Raw genomic sequence first — 16,304 nt, 5'->3', positions numbered from 1 at the left:
CTCACTTAACAACCATCTTGGTTAGCAACGGATCTCTACAGTCGTAAACCGAGGACTTACCAGTCTTTCGGCTCTCCCTGCGGTTTTGTATTTTTAGGCTCCTGAGAATTACACCCTAAAGCAAGGTTTTAATCACCCTCATTAAGTTCTGAAAATACTGCAGCCTTTAAACACACCTTTCTTACAACCTTGCTGACATGAAATGCACCTACAATTAAACAAAGAACACAGCATGCCTTTAAAAACCACTGGCTTAAATTTAGGCAAAAATAATAGTAATGCACAGATGTTTGATTTCTCTAAAACTTTCTTAGCGGAAAAGAGAATATTTCTCCTGTTTACGCATACCAGCTTTGCCCAAGAAATTCCCCTTCAATGTACCAGGAAGTGTTTTGTTTTTTTTAAATTACTATTGTGTACTTTGGTTTACATGTGTATAATCTAACCTTTCTCCTGGACCAAGAGTGATAATATATAAATAGATAGATAGATAGATAGATAGATAGATAGATAGATAGATAGAGATATATATAGATATAGATATAGATATAATATGTAGATGGTTGTCACTGCCACTTGTTCCAACCCCCGTGGTGGGAATCGAGAAACAGTAATTGAGCAAATCATGGCTTACGATCTTGACTTGCTTAAAACAAGCCACAATGGTTTGTAAATGATGGTTTCTTACAAAAGTAGACAAAAACTGTCGGTCTGAATGACACACCTGGCTTTACATGGCAACTAAGGCACGGTCTCTAGAAGTGATGGGGCCAAGGATAATTTGGGGAACTTCTGGAAGACCCTAAGCATCTGTATTGACTCTTTGAGTGACCAAAATATCCCTGTAAAATGAAACAAGGCCAACATTTTGAACAGCAGAATCCTGCAGGGCCCTGATGGCTGAAGAACAGACACTTTTGGGAAAAGTGTATTTTCTAAAACTAGCTAATACCACCACTTTTTGGGGGAGTAGTACCATAAAAATATAGCTCAATGGAAAGATAAGTTAATCAAGAATGTAATGCAATAACTTTTAGGAAGGATTTGCCATTAGAGTAGCAGTTACAGTATAAAGAACAAAAGGGAAACACGTAGAAAAAACGAGATATACAAAATTGATCACCATGTCAGTTAATACTCAGTTGGGTAACTTTTAGCATGAATGACGGCCTTACAATGTCTTCCCTTGGAGTGAACCGAGTCTTTGAGTTCTGCAGCTGTTATAACATGAAACCAAGATTGAATGATGGCTTCTGTTAACTAGGTTTTATTGCTGGGTCGCTTCTGACTAACAAGTTTCTTTAGTCGGCTCCATAGATTTTCAATTGGGTTAAGAAGGTCTGAGCTATTTCCAGGCCATTCCAGCAGTGGACTAGGACTATCTTGAAACTCCAAGAAAAAAAAAGGTGGTGGTATTAGCCATCAAACCTCAAAAATAACACTTTCCCCAAAAGGGTTCCACAATTTTGGCCACTACTGTAATTACTATAAATATATATTATATAGGTAGTCCTCAAGTAACAACAGTTCATTTAGCGACGGTTCAAAGTCACAAAGGCAATAAAAAAAATTGATGTATCGTTTTTCACACGGGCATAGCAGCCTTTCCCCTGGTCACGTGATCAAAATTCGGCCCCTTGGCAACTGATTCATATTCACGACGGTTTCAGTGTCCTGAGGGTGTGTGTGTGTGTGTCACGTGATCCCCTTTTGGGGACCTCCCCACAAGCCACATCAAAGGGGAAGTTGGATTCACTTAACAGTCGTGCTGCTAACTTTTAGCAACTGCGAGTGATTCACTTAACAACCCTCTTCCCTAGCAATAGAAATTTGGGTCATAAAAAACTTGGTCTGTGTATATGAGACGCTTTTATTTTTATTTCCAGTGTATCTTTGCAGCACTCGACCGTTTCCAAAATCTTTTCAGGCTGGGGAAAAGTTTAGAATTGATTTTGCGTTTATTCACTGGGAAATAGCCTGACTAGGTGGCTCTGTGGCTAAAGACGCCGAGCTTGTCGATCAGAAAGGTCGGCAGTTCGAATCCCTAGTACAGGTCTCCTGCGTGAGCAGAGGGTTGGGCTAGATGACCTCCAGGGTCCCTTCCAACTCTGTTACTGTTAAAGGTACCGTATACATTTGATGGCTCTTACTCCCTGTTGTTCCAGTCACGGAGGAGAGGCTGGGCAGAGGCCGAAAAGGCAGGTCCCTTTACCGTAGCTACCTGTGCCTGGCACGCAGCCCAGATCAGGTTAGCCACACGAAGCCTGCGCTCAAGTTCAGGTGTACAAAATAGGATACAGCTCTTTTTCCTCCTCCTGCACGCACAAGGATTTTGAACCTTGCCACATTTCCTTTTTTTTATGTCCGAAGATAACGAATTCGCAAAGCTTCCAGGAAAAGGCTGTGGGCCTTGGGAGCAGGAATGCTGGGAAGGAGAAAATAAAACAGGGAGAGGTAGGAGGACAAAAAAATTGAAAAAAAATTGTGCATGGGACGGTGCCAGACGAGGCGAAAAGATGTGTCATACCTTGGGGAAAAACACAAACAAAGAGCAAGAAAAACTGCCTTGGAGGCTTCCTGGTTAAAAAGAGAATGTGGGGGGGGGGGGGGGGAGAAACAACCCTACAAAAATCTAATTTCCATATGCAGGTAGTCTTTGAGTTACGACCACAGCGGAGTCAAAAATTTGTGTTGTTAAGCGAGACATCTGTTAAGTTGGTTTTGCCCCCTTTTACGACCTTTCTTGCCGCCGTTGTTATGCGAATCACTGCGCTGGGTAAGTTAGTAACCCGGTTGGTAAGTGAATCTGGCTTCCCAGTTGACTTTGCTTGTCAGGAGGTCGCAAAATGGGATCACGTGACTCTGAAGCTGCAACCGTCATTAAGTATGAACCAGTTGCACAAGGGTCGGAATTTTGATCACGTAACCACGGGGATGCCGGAAAATGGTCATAAGTGTGAAAAACGGTAATAAGTCACTTTTTTCGGCGTCGCTAACTTTTGAACGGTCATTAAACAAAGTGTTATAAGTCGAGGACTACCTGTACCATTGCTCTCAACCGGCTATGAGAAGAAATGCTCCCATTAAATTCACTTAACAAATTTTCAATTAGCAACAGAAATGCTGGGCTCAATTGTGGTCGTAGGTTGAGGACTAGCTGCGGCATCGTTCTTTAGGGAGCTCTTCCTAGAGAGGCAAAAAATTCATAAAACTGTAATTAAAAAAGCGCCAGCAAGAAAGGGAAAAAAATGCAAACAGGGCCACATACCACTTTACCGGCAGTCCTTCTCAAGTGAGGGAACTCTGTTGTCGCCCTTGGGGTATTTTCCCAGACTTGGCTCTCAGGATTTGGGCAAAAAAAAAAACAAGAATAACATCAAAACCATGTTCCTGCCCAAAGCCAACAGGTTCTCCATCTGGGATTTCAGCCAAGAGTCAGGAGTCAGAGTTAACCCTTTCTCAGCCTCTGAATGAATAAACTATGTTTTCATAAATCTAACAAGGTTCCTTTTTCACCTTCAATCAGCATTGCCAGGCTGCTAGTGGATTAAAAGTGGGATTGGTCAATTCATCTAACCAATCAAATATTGCAATCCTAAAATTCCCAGGCCCTTGAGGCAACTATAGAGAACCAGTTTGGATTAGTGATTAAGGCACAAGGCTAGAAACCAGGAGACGGTGAGTTCTAGTCCCGCCTTAGGCACGAAAGCCGGCTGGGTGACTTTGGGCCAATCACCAGGAGACGGTGAGTTCTAGTCCCGCCTTAGGCACGAAAGCCGGCTGGGTGACTTTGGGCCAATCACCAGGAGACGGTGAGTTCTAGTCCCGCCTTAGGCACGAAAGCTAGCAGGGTGATTTTGGGCCAATCACCAGGAGACGGTGAGTTCTAGTCCCGCCTTAGGCATGAGAGCTGGCTGGGTGATTTTGGGCCAATCACCAGGAGATGGTGAGTTCTAGTCCCGCCTTAGGCACGAAAGCTGGCTGGGTGACTTTGGGCCAATCACCAGGAGACTGTGAGTTCTAGTCCTGCTTTAGGCATGAAAACTAGCAGGGTGATTTTGAGCCAATCCCTCTTTCCCAGCTCATCCAACCTCACATGGCTGTTGTTGTAGGAAAATAGGAGGAGGAAGGAGTATTAAGTACGTCTGCCAAATTGAGTTATTTATATAACTAATAAAGGCAGGATGAAACAAATATAAAATAATTAAAAAAAACTTTTTAAAATCTCATTTCCTCAAGTTTGGGAGTCTGAATCTCTTGCTCCGTATAACACAATTTGCAATTTACGGGAGCAATGGACAAGCTACAGTTTATTGGGTCCCATTCGAGACCCAAAAGGGTTGCAGGCAAACTTTTAAACTACACACTCCTACACTAGGCAGGCATGCAAAGACAGACACCTGCTGAAAACCTCAAAAGTGTTGTTCGGCCAAGCCCAACAACTCTCTTGAGTTGAGCATGTTGGGAGCTGCTTGCTTACATAAGGCTTCCCAGGGAAATTGTCAGGAGCAGACATGACTCAGCTGTGGTTTTTTGCAAAGGCCCCACTCGAGGGAGGGGAGAGAAAGCAACCCCTCGGCCCCAGCCAAGGGTGATCCAAGCCACAACATTATACACAGACCGTGCACAATTACCCGGCAGAGGCAGCCTTAATAACGGAGTGTGGAAAGAGCAAAGCTGTGGCTTCCAAAATAACCCTGGCTCTTTCTTCTCCAGAAATGCTAACTTAGTTGGCAACGGAACGAGAGAAAAGCTTCTCATACCCAACTTTGGATTCTCGAATGAAAGGGGCCAGCTCCTGCTTGCCTGCTTTTTAAAACCCAACTGCGGCCTCCGGTTCCTGGGGATTTGCCAATGTTGCAGGGAAGAAGGACAAAGAGCAGGAGGATCCGCATATCAAGCGGTTATTTTCCCCCTGACCACTCTGGCCTTGTTTTGCAGGTGAGAAGAACGGCAGGGGCTGAGCTTCTGTCCACTCTCCAAGACCACCTGCCTTGCTCAACGACCAAAGAGGCTTCTACGGTTCTGCTAAAATGTTCCAGTTCTCTCCTGGGTTGATAAGTCCCAGCTCCTAGTCTATGGTAGTGTTTCTCAACCATGGCAACTTTTAAGACCTGCGGACTTCAACTCCCAGAATTGCCTAGCCTGCATTCCTAGCTGGCTGAGGAATTCTGGGAGTTGAAGTCCACAGGGCATAAAGCTGCAAGGTTGAGAAACACTGGTCTACTGTGAATTGGTTGAATGTGAGCTAAATCCTTCTTTCCTTTTTTTTTTCCTTTCCTTCTTTCCTTTCCTTCCCCTTCCTTTCTTTCCTTCCTTTCTTTCTTTTTCTTTCCTCTTCTCTCATCTTTCTTCCTCTTTCCTCCCTCCCTTTCTCTCTTTCTTCCCCCCCCTCTCTCTTTCTCCTTCTTTTCTTCCTTTTCTCTCTCTCAGCAGTATGACACTCCAACACAGGAAATAATTAAAAAGGAAAAAGAAGCCACCTGCTTTAGACATATTATCTGTCAAAAGTGGCTTCCATTTCAGAGTCCATAAAATACTCTTTGTAGCTCTACCCAAAAAAATCCAATTTCACGGCTATTCTCAAATGATGGCCCTCCCAACGGAGCCACAATCTCCATTTTTTTAATTAAATCAATTCCTTGACACTGCGCCTGCGTGCTGGAGAAAAACAGATTATCGTAGCCACGGGAGGACCAAAGCTGGGCTGGAAGATCATAGCTAGTCCTCTGTGCCTAACCGCTGTTTGTCCCTTAGCTTCGCATATTGAAGGGTAACTTCGCGTATTGTGCTAAACTATAAACTACGGTTTGTAAGTCGCAACAATCCTGTATACCTGACTTCAAAGAAACCGTGATAAGTTAATGCACTGTGTAAACCTGGCCGTTGACATTCCCTCTGCTGCTGTTTTCTTCAGGTTGCAAAGGCCCCAAATCTATTTCAATTGCTGCAAACGATTTCAATTGTTTAAAAGCTGAACCCTGCTTTGTTACAACGGCTAACATTAGACCAGTGTTTCTCAACCTTGGAAGCTTGAAGATGGGTGGACTTCAACTCCCAGAATCCCCCAGCCAGCAGCGCTGGCTGGGGGATTCTGGGAGTTGTAGTCCACCCATCTTCAAGCTACCAAGGTTGAGAAACACTGCATTAGACGGAGAAGCAGAGTGTGGGAGCTGTTTATGCTTTGCAACCACAGTAGCAAAGTCCAGATTTAATACAGCAGCCGGCACACGATAGCCGCCTCCTCTATCAACACACCACGTACGCCCAATATCAATTTAGTCAAACGTGGCAGGAAGAAAAAAAAAAAAACCACAACACGGATACAAGAGCTGAGCCTTCAGGATGGGGAACTATTTTTGCTAGCAGCTCTTGACAGGCGTGGAGAAAAAAGAGGCACCCGGACATTATAATCCTCGATTTACAACAGTTCATTTAGTGACCGAAGTTACAACGGCACTGAAAAAAAAAGGAACTTAGGGCTGTTTTTTTCACCCTTAGGACCGTGGTCAGCATTCCCCCATGGTCACGTGACTTACACTGGGGAGGCTTAACAACTAACTCACATTTTGCAATGTCCCGGGGTCGTGTGATTTCCCCTTTTTGCGACCTTCTGACGAGCAAAGTCAATGGGGAAGCCAGATTCACTTAACAACAGTGTCATGAATTTAAGAACGGCAGGGATTCACTTGACGATGCAGGAAAGGTTGTAAAATGGAGCTAAATTTTTAACTTTTTTTTTTTTTTAAAGACATTTAACAAATGTCTCACAACAAAAAATTGAGATTCTTCTGTGGTGGTAAGTTCAGGTCCACCTGTTAGCGGGAGCTCACCCCTTCGCACAGCGCTCGGGTCTCGAACACCCTGGAAAGCTGAAAAGCTCAGTGTCTCTTTAACCACTGAGCCATCGCACCCCGTGACCGAACCATACTGGGAGAGAAACCCCCGTGTCTTGTCTGCCTGTGGCCGATGCAGCTGGTCCGGGGCCCAGGCTGCTGCCTGGCAGGAGAATGAATGACTCTGACTCATGAGTTTCTGGACAGGCCAGCAAAAGACCTAAGAAGGAAAGCGTTTTGACTTCTCTTGTCATCCACCATTTGCATCGTGTGCCAGGAACGTTCAGCATTCAACCCCTCCCTCTGCACTGAAACAACAAAGGGTGTGGCAGGGAAAGCAGGAAATTTTTTCTCTCTTTCCCCTTATCGCAGGCAGCAAAAGCAATTCTGCTTTATTCCCAGGCTAACTTTGCAAGATGGTGGCAGCTCTACTTCTGTAAGGTAGTTTACATATACACACACACACACACAAACAAACAAACAAACCCCAGCTTCTGGGTCCAGCTTTCCACCTGGCATCTATCTGCTCCTTTCTTTCATAATTTCTCAGGGGAAAAAGAGGCAGGATCTGAGATCCTGCTATTTTTTTCTCCTCCCAAGATCACAATAACATTGTGAAGATAAACTTGCTGTTCCCTATATCGTATGTACAGTAGTGGCCAAAATTGTGGAAACCTTTTGGGAAAAGTGTATTTTTGAGGTTTGGTGGCTAACAATTTTAATTGTTAATTTTAATTATGTTTATTATTGTTGTTTTTATTGTGATTTTATTGCTGTGAGCCGCCCCGAGTCCCTCGGGAGAAGGGCGGCATATAAATTTTAATAAACTTAAACTAATAACACGACTTTTTTTATTTGGAGTTTCAGGATAATCCTATTCCACTGCTGGAATGGCCTGGGAATAGCCCAGACTTTAACCCAATTGAAAATCTATGGAGCAAGTAAAGAAACTTGTTAGTCAGAAGCCACCCAGCAATAAAACCAAGTTAACAGAAGCCATCCTTCAATCTTGGTTTCACAATATAACAGCTGCAGAACTAAAAGACTTGGCTCACTCCATGGGAAGACGTTGTAAGGCCGTCATTCATGCTGAAGGTTACCCAACGAAGGATTAACTGACATGGTGATAATTTTTGTATCTCTCATTTTTATTACGTGCTTCACTTTTCTTCTTTCTACTGTAACTGCTATTCTAATAGCAAATCCTTCATAAATGTTATTGCATTACATTCTTGATTAAATTATCTTTCCATTGATATATAATTTTATGGTATTACTTCCAAAAAAAGTGGTTATTAGCTAGTTTTAGAAAATACACTTTTCCCAAAAGGTTTCCACAATTTTGGCCGCTATTGTAAATCAGGGTTTTCTCAACTTTGACTACTTTAAGGCGGGGGGTGGACTTCAACTCCCAGAATTCCTGGCTGCGGAATTCTGGGAGTTGAAGTCCACCCTGTTTTAGGGTGGTTGAGAGACACTGGTGTAGTCCACCCTGTCCACCGAGGTTGAGAGACACTGGTGTATATATCATTCTGAGAGGCTTAGAGTTTTCTTGGCATGTAAATCAGGGGTAAATGTGGGGGTCCCCAGTTGGATTGCCACTTTAAGAGCTGTGGACTTCACCTCCCAGAATTCCCCAGTCTTTTACGGCTGGCTGGGGAAATGCTGGGAATTGGAAGTCAATCCCCTTTTCAAGTGGTCAACATTGAGAAGCGTGGATGTTCAAAGCATGTCAGGGCAATCCCATTATCCTATTATAGGTGAGGAGCGGAAAAGCTCAAGAAGGCTTGTTGTGCAACGAGAGTGAAGGGAGAGAGGAGTAAAGGTAGGAAGGAAGAGAGGAGAAGAGAGGAAAAGAGAGAGAGAGAGAGAGAGAGGAGAAAGGGAAAAGGAGAAGAAGAAAGGGAGGGGAAATAAGAGTAGGAGAGAGGTTTAGAGAGGAAGAGGGGAGGAGTAGGGGAAAGGAAGGGGAAGGAGGAGGAGGAAAGAAGAAAGTTGAAAAGAATAGAAGGGAGGGAGGGAAGGGGAAGAGGGGAGAAGGAGAGGAATGGTTGTCGTGGAAGAAGGGAGATATGGAATGGTAGAAGAGCAACTCCGAATGTATTGGCAAAGAAAAAAGGAAAGAAAAAAAACCCAACAAGCAGCTCCAGAACTAAGGAAATTTGGGGGGGGGATTCCCCCTCATGTGATTCATCCTCAAAGGGTCTCTCTAGTTCAGGGGTCTCCAACCTACTTGCCACAGCCATCTGGTCTCTAGGATTATTCTTTGAGCATGTCTCAAAACCTCTTCCAGTTCCTTTTTTTTAAAGTCTGGCTCTCCTTATTAACCATCTGGGCACCAAACCAATTGTCTTCCGCGCTCCAACTTTTTAAGAGAGTCATGGCCAGAGAATCCCAGTGTTATCTTCTGCCTTCAGGAGAGGAGGCGGTTCAAAACATGTTCCTTACTCGGTTATTTTAGGCTTATCAACAGCTCTGGAGCTGGTCTCCTGTGTTAAATAAGAATCCCTTTGGGGAGAACAGATAACCTTCTATAAATAGGAAGAGAGATAGTACTTTGTCCCTGCTCCCATTCTCTATTTTTTGGGGAGTGTTGTTGATTTGTTATATAATCCATTTCACTGAGGTTTGTGCATTTTGTGGGATCTGGGTTTTGTTTTTCCAAAACACAGGTCTTCATCATCATCATCATCATTATTATTATTATTATTCTTTTATTCATTAAACATGAAACTCAGTCAACTGGACATTCAAAAATGCATCACAAATACCATTGACTGGTGCCAATGGTTGATACGGGTTGCTGCCAGCATCCTAGGTATCAACCAAGGATCTTCTTAAAATATACGATGTTCCAAGTAGCGCAGTTTTTTGCAGTTCCGCTGGTGTTATTGCAGGAAGCTTCAATTTGTTGATGTATCTTATAAAATTCTTGCATATGGTACCAAATGCCCCAATGACAATGGGTATCACTGTGACATGTTTCATCCATAATCGCGTAGTTTTGATGGCCAGGTCGCGATATTTCATGATTTTTTCCAGTTCTTTCTCTTCGACTCTGGTGACTCCTGGTACCGCGATATCAATAAATTGTACGTTTCAGTTTTCGACAACTGTGATATCTGATGTGTTGTGTTCCAAATGACGATCCGTCATCCGTCAGGGCTCTCCGACTTTGGCAACTTTAAGACTTGTGGACTTCAACTCCCAGAATTCCCATACATGGCCGCTGGGGAATTCTGGGAATTGAAGTCCACAAGTCTTAAAGTTGCCAAACTTGGAGACCCCTGGCGTACAGCACTCCTGCCACTTTAAGAAAGTTAGTTCAAGGCGTGCTAGTGAAATAAAGAGAGCTGTTGAAAATGCAGACAGCGGAGGATTTCTAGGTGCAAAGAGCCAGGCATGCATCTAAAAGGAACTACAGCAGGGTCCGATTGGATGCCATCTACGGACTTCAATAAACCTAGACGTTAACCTATCGCGTGGTGGTTTTTTAAAAGACAGGTGCCGCTGACAGGTACAGACCAAAAAAACCCCTACTGTTATGTGGTTTCATGGAAAGCCATGATATTAGCTTCATCTACCATGTCTGGTTCAGAAAACTCTGGATTTGCAGTGCAAACAATCCCTAGCAGATTAGATATACTTGGTGACAGAGATGAAAAGATGGGTGGGTAGGACAGAGGAGGAGGAGAGAAGCAAAGGGAAAAAGAGAGAAAAGAAGGCGAGAGGGAAGAACATCATCAGTGCTAGAAAGGAGGAGAGTTGGAGGAGGAGGAGATTCTGAACCTGCTCCCCCAACCCAACTCTCCTAGGTCCTAGCTATCTATAGGTTAAAGAAAGCAACAAACACTAAGGTGCTTATAGGATTATTAGTCAGCTGATAGGAAAAAAAATCTGCATTTTCAGAAATCTGTAGTGAAATGTGCATTCCTGGTGCTTGACAAACGTCAATGCATTCAAGCTAACTTTCCCACATGCTCGTTAAGAAGAATAATTAATTTAATTAATAAATAAATAATTCAGTGAACCTGCCCAACAATCTTTCCATACTATACTCCAAATTGCCTCAGGACACGCTAATGATGCAACTAAAGAATGAGCCTAAGCCCCAGCCCAGAAAATCCTCAAAATATCACAGAGAAATTCAGGAAAGTCAACATTACCCTTACACACACATAATGTTAGAGCTACAAGTTCTTTAGAGGTTTCCAAGAGAGAAAAACATCTTGTGATTTTTGACAGAGATCAAGTGCTTCTATTGCAAAGGGAAATTGCATTACATTACATTACTGAAATTACATTACTGTTCTACACACACTCACAGAGGCACACACACCCTGCACACAATTCTATAAAATTTGCATTCAAGGATCTGGACCAAAACAACAAGAACAAAATGCGATCCTTTTATAAAAGTATTTAGGCATCCTGAAATAAATCTCGTTTTGGAACTGTACACTTCCAAAATAGTTAATAATGCACTGTTTCAACTACCTGCATTATCAGTTATGTTGAAAACGGGAAAAATAAAATTATTATTAATTCTAATAGAGTATGCATCATCAATAGGATTGGAACAATTTTTTTACCCCCGGGACATTTGTATCAGCCCTCCACAACTTTTCCACTTCTATTCACCATATTGGTGAGAATGGGGTTCACTCCTGGGACATTTTAGGCAAAAAAAAAAAAAAAATTTCTAGACAGCAATGTCAAACTGCTTCTGCAGGGTTTCTAGAAAAACAATATATGGATATACCCGAGGTTACCAAGAATTAAGCAGATCTCAAAGGATGTTCTACCTTTTAAGAAAAGATATATACGGATTGTAATTATCTCAATAAAAATACCATAAACTGTTCAATGGAGCTTTCTGTAGTTACAGGTAGTCCTCAACTTACAACCACAATTGAGCTCAAAATTTCTGTTGCTAAGCGAGATAGTTGAGTTTTGCGCTATTTTATGACTTTTCTTGCCACGTTTTTCGTTGTTAAACGAATCACTGCAGCTGTTAAGCTTTGTAACACGGTTGTTAAGTGAATCTGGCTTCCCCATTGACTCTGCTTGTCAGAGGTGATCACATGACCCTACGACACTGCAACCGTCATAACTATGAGTCAGTTGCCAAATGTCTGAATTTTGATCACGTGACCCTCGGGATGTTGCAGTGGCCGTAAGTGTGAAAAATGGTCATAGGTCACTTTTTTCAGTGCCTTTGTAATTTTGAAGGGTCACTAAATGAACTGTTGTTAAGTCAAGGACTACCTGTATAATCTATATACAAATTATAGAAAAAGAGAGGCAGGACGAATAATGGTGATTGAAACAACCCAAGATCGTGTGACTATATTGTGCAACCGCACCATATTTCCCTAAGCCATGGATTCACCCTCCCCACCGTTAAAAAATCATTCATAGGCAATTTTTTTTGCTAAATAGGGACATTCGTAGCCATAGACAAAGTTATTGAAACTTTACACACACACACAGATCAAACTGGATCTTATTGAAACGTTAATGCAGCATTGTTTTTATTATTACAATCTCAAAAATCTGAGTGCATGACAACCAAGACGTTCTGCGGTTAAATTTGCCTCAACCATTCATGTTATAGATTTTTAAGATACACCCACAAATTCAGGGTTGTTGTTCATATAAAGGGAAAGTAAAAACTCCAAAGTCTGGAAGAGAAAACAAAACTTCCTGCAGTGCTTTTGTTGGCAAGCCTTTCTCAAAAAGAATAATTTAATGGCATTTATTGATATTTTAGAAAAATGGATAATTAGGGTATTTAAAAACAAGAAACCTCTTTTTCCTTGTCATGTATTTACATGAAACAACGTAAGCATTTCTTTATTGGCTGTGAGGTAATGAAATTTCAGTCTCCTTAGGTAAAATTAAGATTACTAACATTTGGAGTTTTTAAAAAAACCATGTCCACTTTTAACTGTGGCCTGATTCAGGTAAGTTAAACCTGCTAAAAACAGATGTCAGCAACCTTATTGCATCTCTGAAAACCTGAACAATCCTGAACTGACACTTTTTTTGGGAAACTCATGATACTGTCACTATAGCAGCTACAATTCTTAGCGTATGGAGACGTGCCAGTTTGCCTCCCTTTATGCTTTACTCAATAAAAGTCTGTTTTCAAGAGCCTTCCCTGCCTGGCGATTGGCTGTTTTTTTAATTAACTGCTGTACAGTTAAGTCGGCTTCATTATGTTGTCATGTACCCTCTTAAATAGGATTTTTCTGTTCTGCAATGGTAGCCCTGATTAGACCATGTGGTTCAAAGCCCTTTCAGCGGAAAAGTGCCCAATAAAATCAAGTGCAAATAAATCATGATTTACTGTTAGTGGAGTACAAAAGGTCTCTCTCCCTCCCTCCCTCTCTCCCTCCCTCTTGCCTCCAATTCAGGATACGTAATAAAAATCCTTTGAATGAGAACTTAAACATTCTGCAAAATCCTAAAGACTGCAAGACAAGCAAAGCATCAAATTTAACAAAACTGTCTTAGATTCGAATTCGTTTCAGCCGTTGTGCTAGAGAAGGCTCCTGCTTGGACAGCAAAGCGTGACTAACAAGCATGACACTGGAAGGGGGGGGTGGGAATCACAAAACTGCATCTCACTTACTTTGGCCATATCATGTGGGGAAAATTCACTGGAGAAAGCAATTATGTTTGGAAGTTTGTGGGAAAAGGAAACCAGGCTGTCAAACAACACTGTGGCTGCACACCATCAAAGCGGACACCAGCCAGGGCATAGGACAACTCAAAGGAACGGCGCACGTTCAGAAGACATGGAGAAACCTGGCCCTTAGAATCACCAAGAGTCAGACTTGACTGAACAGACTGTATCATCGTCATCACGATGAGTGTTAAGCCCCAAGAAGAGAGTATTGGGAACAGGGGGTCTTTGCTTACCATGCCGCCAAGGGTCCTTGGGCTCCACGGCACCAGATACGATGTCTTCATCGGAAGGGAAAGTCACGTGCTTCGCCCCGGGCTTAAGCTTCCCCTCGTCCACAGATGGAGAACCCTGACTTAACAGGTCATCTGCTGGTGTGTCCCCACTTGCTGCTTCCAAGTTTAAACAGCAGTTCTGAGAAGAGGGCTCAGCCTTGTCATGCAAATGGTTATTTTGCTCAGCAGCAGACTGTTCCTTGTCCCTAAGGCATCTTTCAGCGGTCGTCCCAAGAGGTTCTGCAACCAAAGAAGTGTTGCCGCCGTCGGCCACTTCGTCGACCGGTGACCGTTCCTGCAGATGGTTCAAAGCGCCCAACGATTTCAAGCCCTCCTCTGCCCCATCGCAACTCCCAGTCTCTTTCGGGTCCTCCTTTAAAGAACACGAGGTACAACGCTCTACAGTATCTTTGACGTACGGATGGTCCTGGAGGGAGGGAAGGGTCTCTGTACTTTTGGAACAAAACTCTGTAGTGTCTTGAAACGTCTTCATGCCATCTTGGCTATTGTTCAGTTGGGAAGCAGGCCAAGGGTCAGAGCCCCCCAAAAGGGTCTCCTCTTCCTTCCGCACGGCAGGGGCAGGCAGGAGCAGCAGCACACGGTCCCCTGCCTCAGCAGCTTTGCCTTGTGGCTGCACAGGTGAAACCTGCACACACTCCATAGCCAGGCAGGTGAGATGGGTGTCTGTCAAAGGGGGAGCTCCTTCTTCCCTTCTCATGAGTCCTTCGGAGTCATTACTTACGGACCAGAACTCACCTTCCCTTCCTATCTTTTGCTGCCTGCTCCTTCGGGGAAAGGGGTGGGTGGGGGAAAGCTCTCACGTTTTCCAGGCCTTCTCCCTATAAGCAGTGGTGTAAAGAGACCCAGCTCTTGTTGGATCAAAGGAAGCTGCTACATGAAGCATGAGTGAAGGTTAAAAGAAATTGGGGAGAGGAGAGGAGGAGAACAGATAGAATGCAAAGGCCCCCCTTTCTCTACGTAAAACTCTTGTTTGAGATTAGAAGAAAGCGCCTGCTAGGAGAGACACAGCATCGAGGGAACAGCTCGGATTGGGGAGAGGGATGAATTTATGAGGGAGCCGCTGAGGATAATTAAACAGGTCCCAGCAATGCCTTTCTAGCCTGCAAAACAAGAGAAAACGATACGGTTTCATTATCCTTCCCACCAGTAAAAAAAAGGATCAGGCAAGGTATGCATAAGCCGGAAACATCGGACTGGCGAGCAGGCTTCTCTCCTAGCAAAAGAGGGAGAGAGAGAGAGAGGAAATGAAAAGTTTACACAAGCATGAGGCCCACAAAAACAAATAAAAGCCGCAAGCTGTCAGAAGCAGCCAAACCAAACGCACCAAGGAGGGTGCAGAAACTTTCCTGGTGCAGAAAGGGTTTTTTTAAAAAAAAAATAATAAAAAAATTAATATGGGGAGGGGGAAGCGTTTCTTTTTGCAAGAAGCATGCACCTGCAAAGAAAAGTTGGGGGGGTGGGAGGATAAATGATCGCCTCCGAGGTATGGAGTCAGTCTGGGGAGGGGAGGGAGAGAAATATATATTTTAAAAAAGGGTTCACCGTCCAAAGGGGGGGGAGGGAGGGAGGGAGGGGGGTCTCTGGGGAGGAGAAAAGCGGGGGGAGGGGTACAGAGAAGGAACCCCTCCAGATAAAAAAAAACAAACAAGCAAGAGCTCCGGGAGCGGCTTGAGAGAGAGAGAGAGAGAGGATCCCGTCCAGGCAAAAGGCTTTCCTCCCAGGGAGCGGGGCCTCGAGACCCCCCCTTCCCCCACTTTCTTCGGTGGGGGGGGCGGCAGGTGGGAGAGAGAGAGAGAGAGAGAGGCCGCCCGGGAGGAATACGCACCCGGGAGTCGGGGGGAGAAGAGGAGGACGGGCAGGCGGGAAGGAGGGAGGCCCAAAGCCGCTCGCGAGGGAGAGAACGGCGGAGGAGCAGCCGGTACGCGCAGCGACCAAGGCCCGCCGCCGCTGCAGCCGCCGCCGCCGCCTCAGGCAGGTGCGGACGCAAAAGAAGACGCCGCTCCCCTTCGCCGCCGCCAGGACTAAGTGCGCTTGCGGCCTGCGCATCGGCCGGCGCACTTTCGACAGTGGCTCGGCTTTCAATTCCCGCTCTTCCTCTTCCCAATCCAGAGGCGGTCCTCGGATTGGCCCCACACCCGTCTTTCTCTTAAAGAGGGTCCCGCGTTTTTTTTTTTTCTAGTTTTCACCCGGCCGGTGGGAGTTTGGCGAATCAGCGAATGGGTTTTGCGAGCCTGCGCGCGGAGCGAAGCGGCCCCTCCTCCTCCTCTTGGCTGGCCCTCCCCGATCGCCCGCCCCCCCCACCTCCCCTCCCGACTCGGAGTGAAAGCGCCTGGGTTTGAGTTTCCGTTCCGCACTTTCGGTTTTTTATAGAAGGTGTCTCGAGAAAAAAAGAAAAGCGCTGCTCAAATCCCACCCCCGGGTGCCTTCCAGAGCGGAGAGTTGAAACCGAATTTTTAAAAACGCAAAATTCAAAAAGGAACC

General features: G+C 44.5%; 1 protein-coding gene across 1 annotated transcript in view; it reads right to left on the bottom strand.

The window, feature by feature from the left end:
* PPP1R37 (protein phosphatase 1 regulatory subunit 37) overlaps positions 1–15,852 on the bottom strand; it is a 36,652-nt gene extending 20,800 nt beyond the window's left edge. Inside the window, exon 1 of the mRNA XM_087876266.1 lies at positions 13,764–15,852. Coding sequence (XP_087732392.1) covers positions 13,764–14,520 — 757 coding nt within the window. The 5' untranslated portion in view covers positions 14,521–15,852. The remainder of the gene's footprint in view (positions 1–13,763) is intronic.
* Between the last annotated feature and the right edge of the window lie 452 nt (positions 15,853–16,304).

This window comes from Pantherophis guttatus, chromosome 10 (genome assembly GCF_059756535.1).
Source record: "Pantherophis guttatus breed Tessera chromosome 10, ASM5975653v1, whole genome shotgun sequence".
Lineage (NCBI taxonomy): Eukaryota > Metazoa > Chordata > Lepidosauria > Squamata > Colubridae > Pantherophis > Pantherophis guttatus.
Note: the sequence above shows the minus strand (reverse complement) of the source record. Positions and strands in the feature narration are given on the sequence as shown.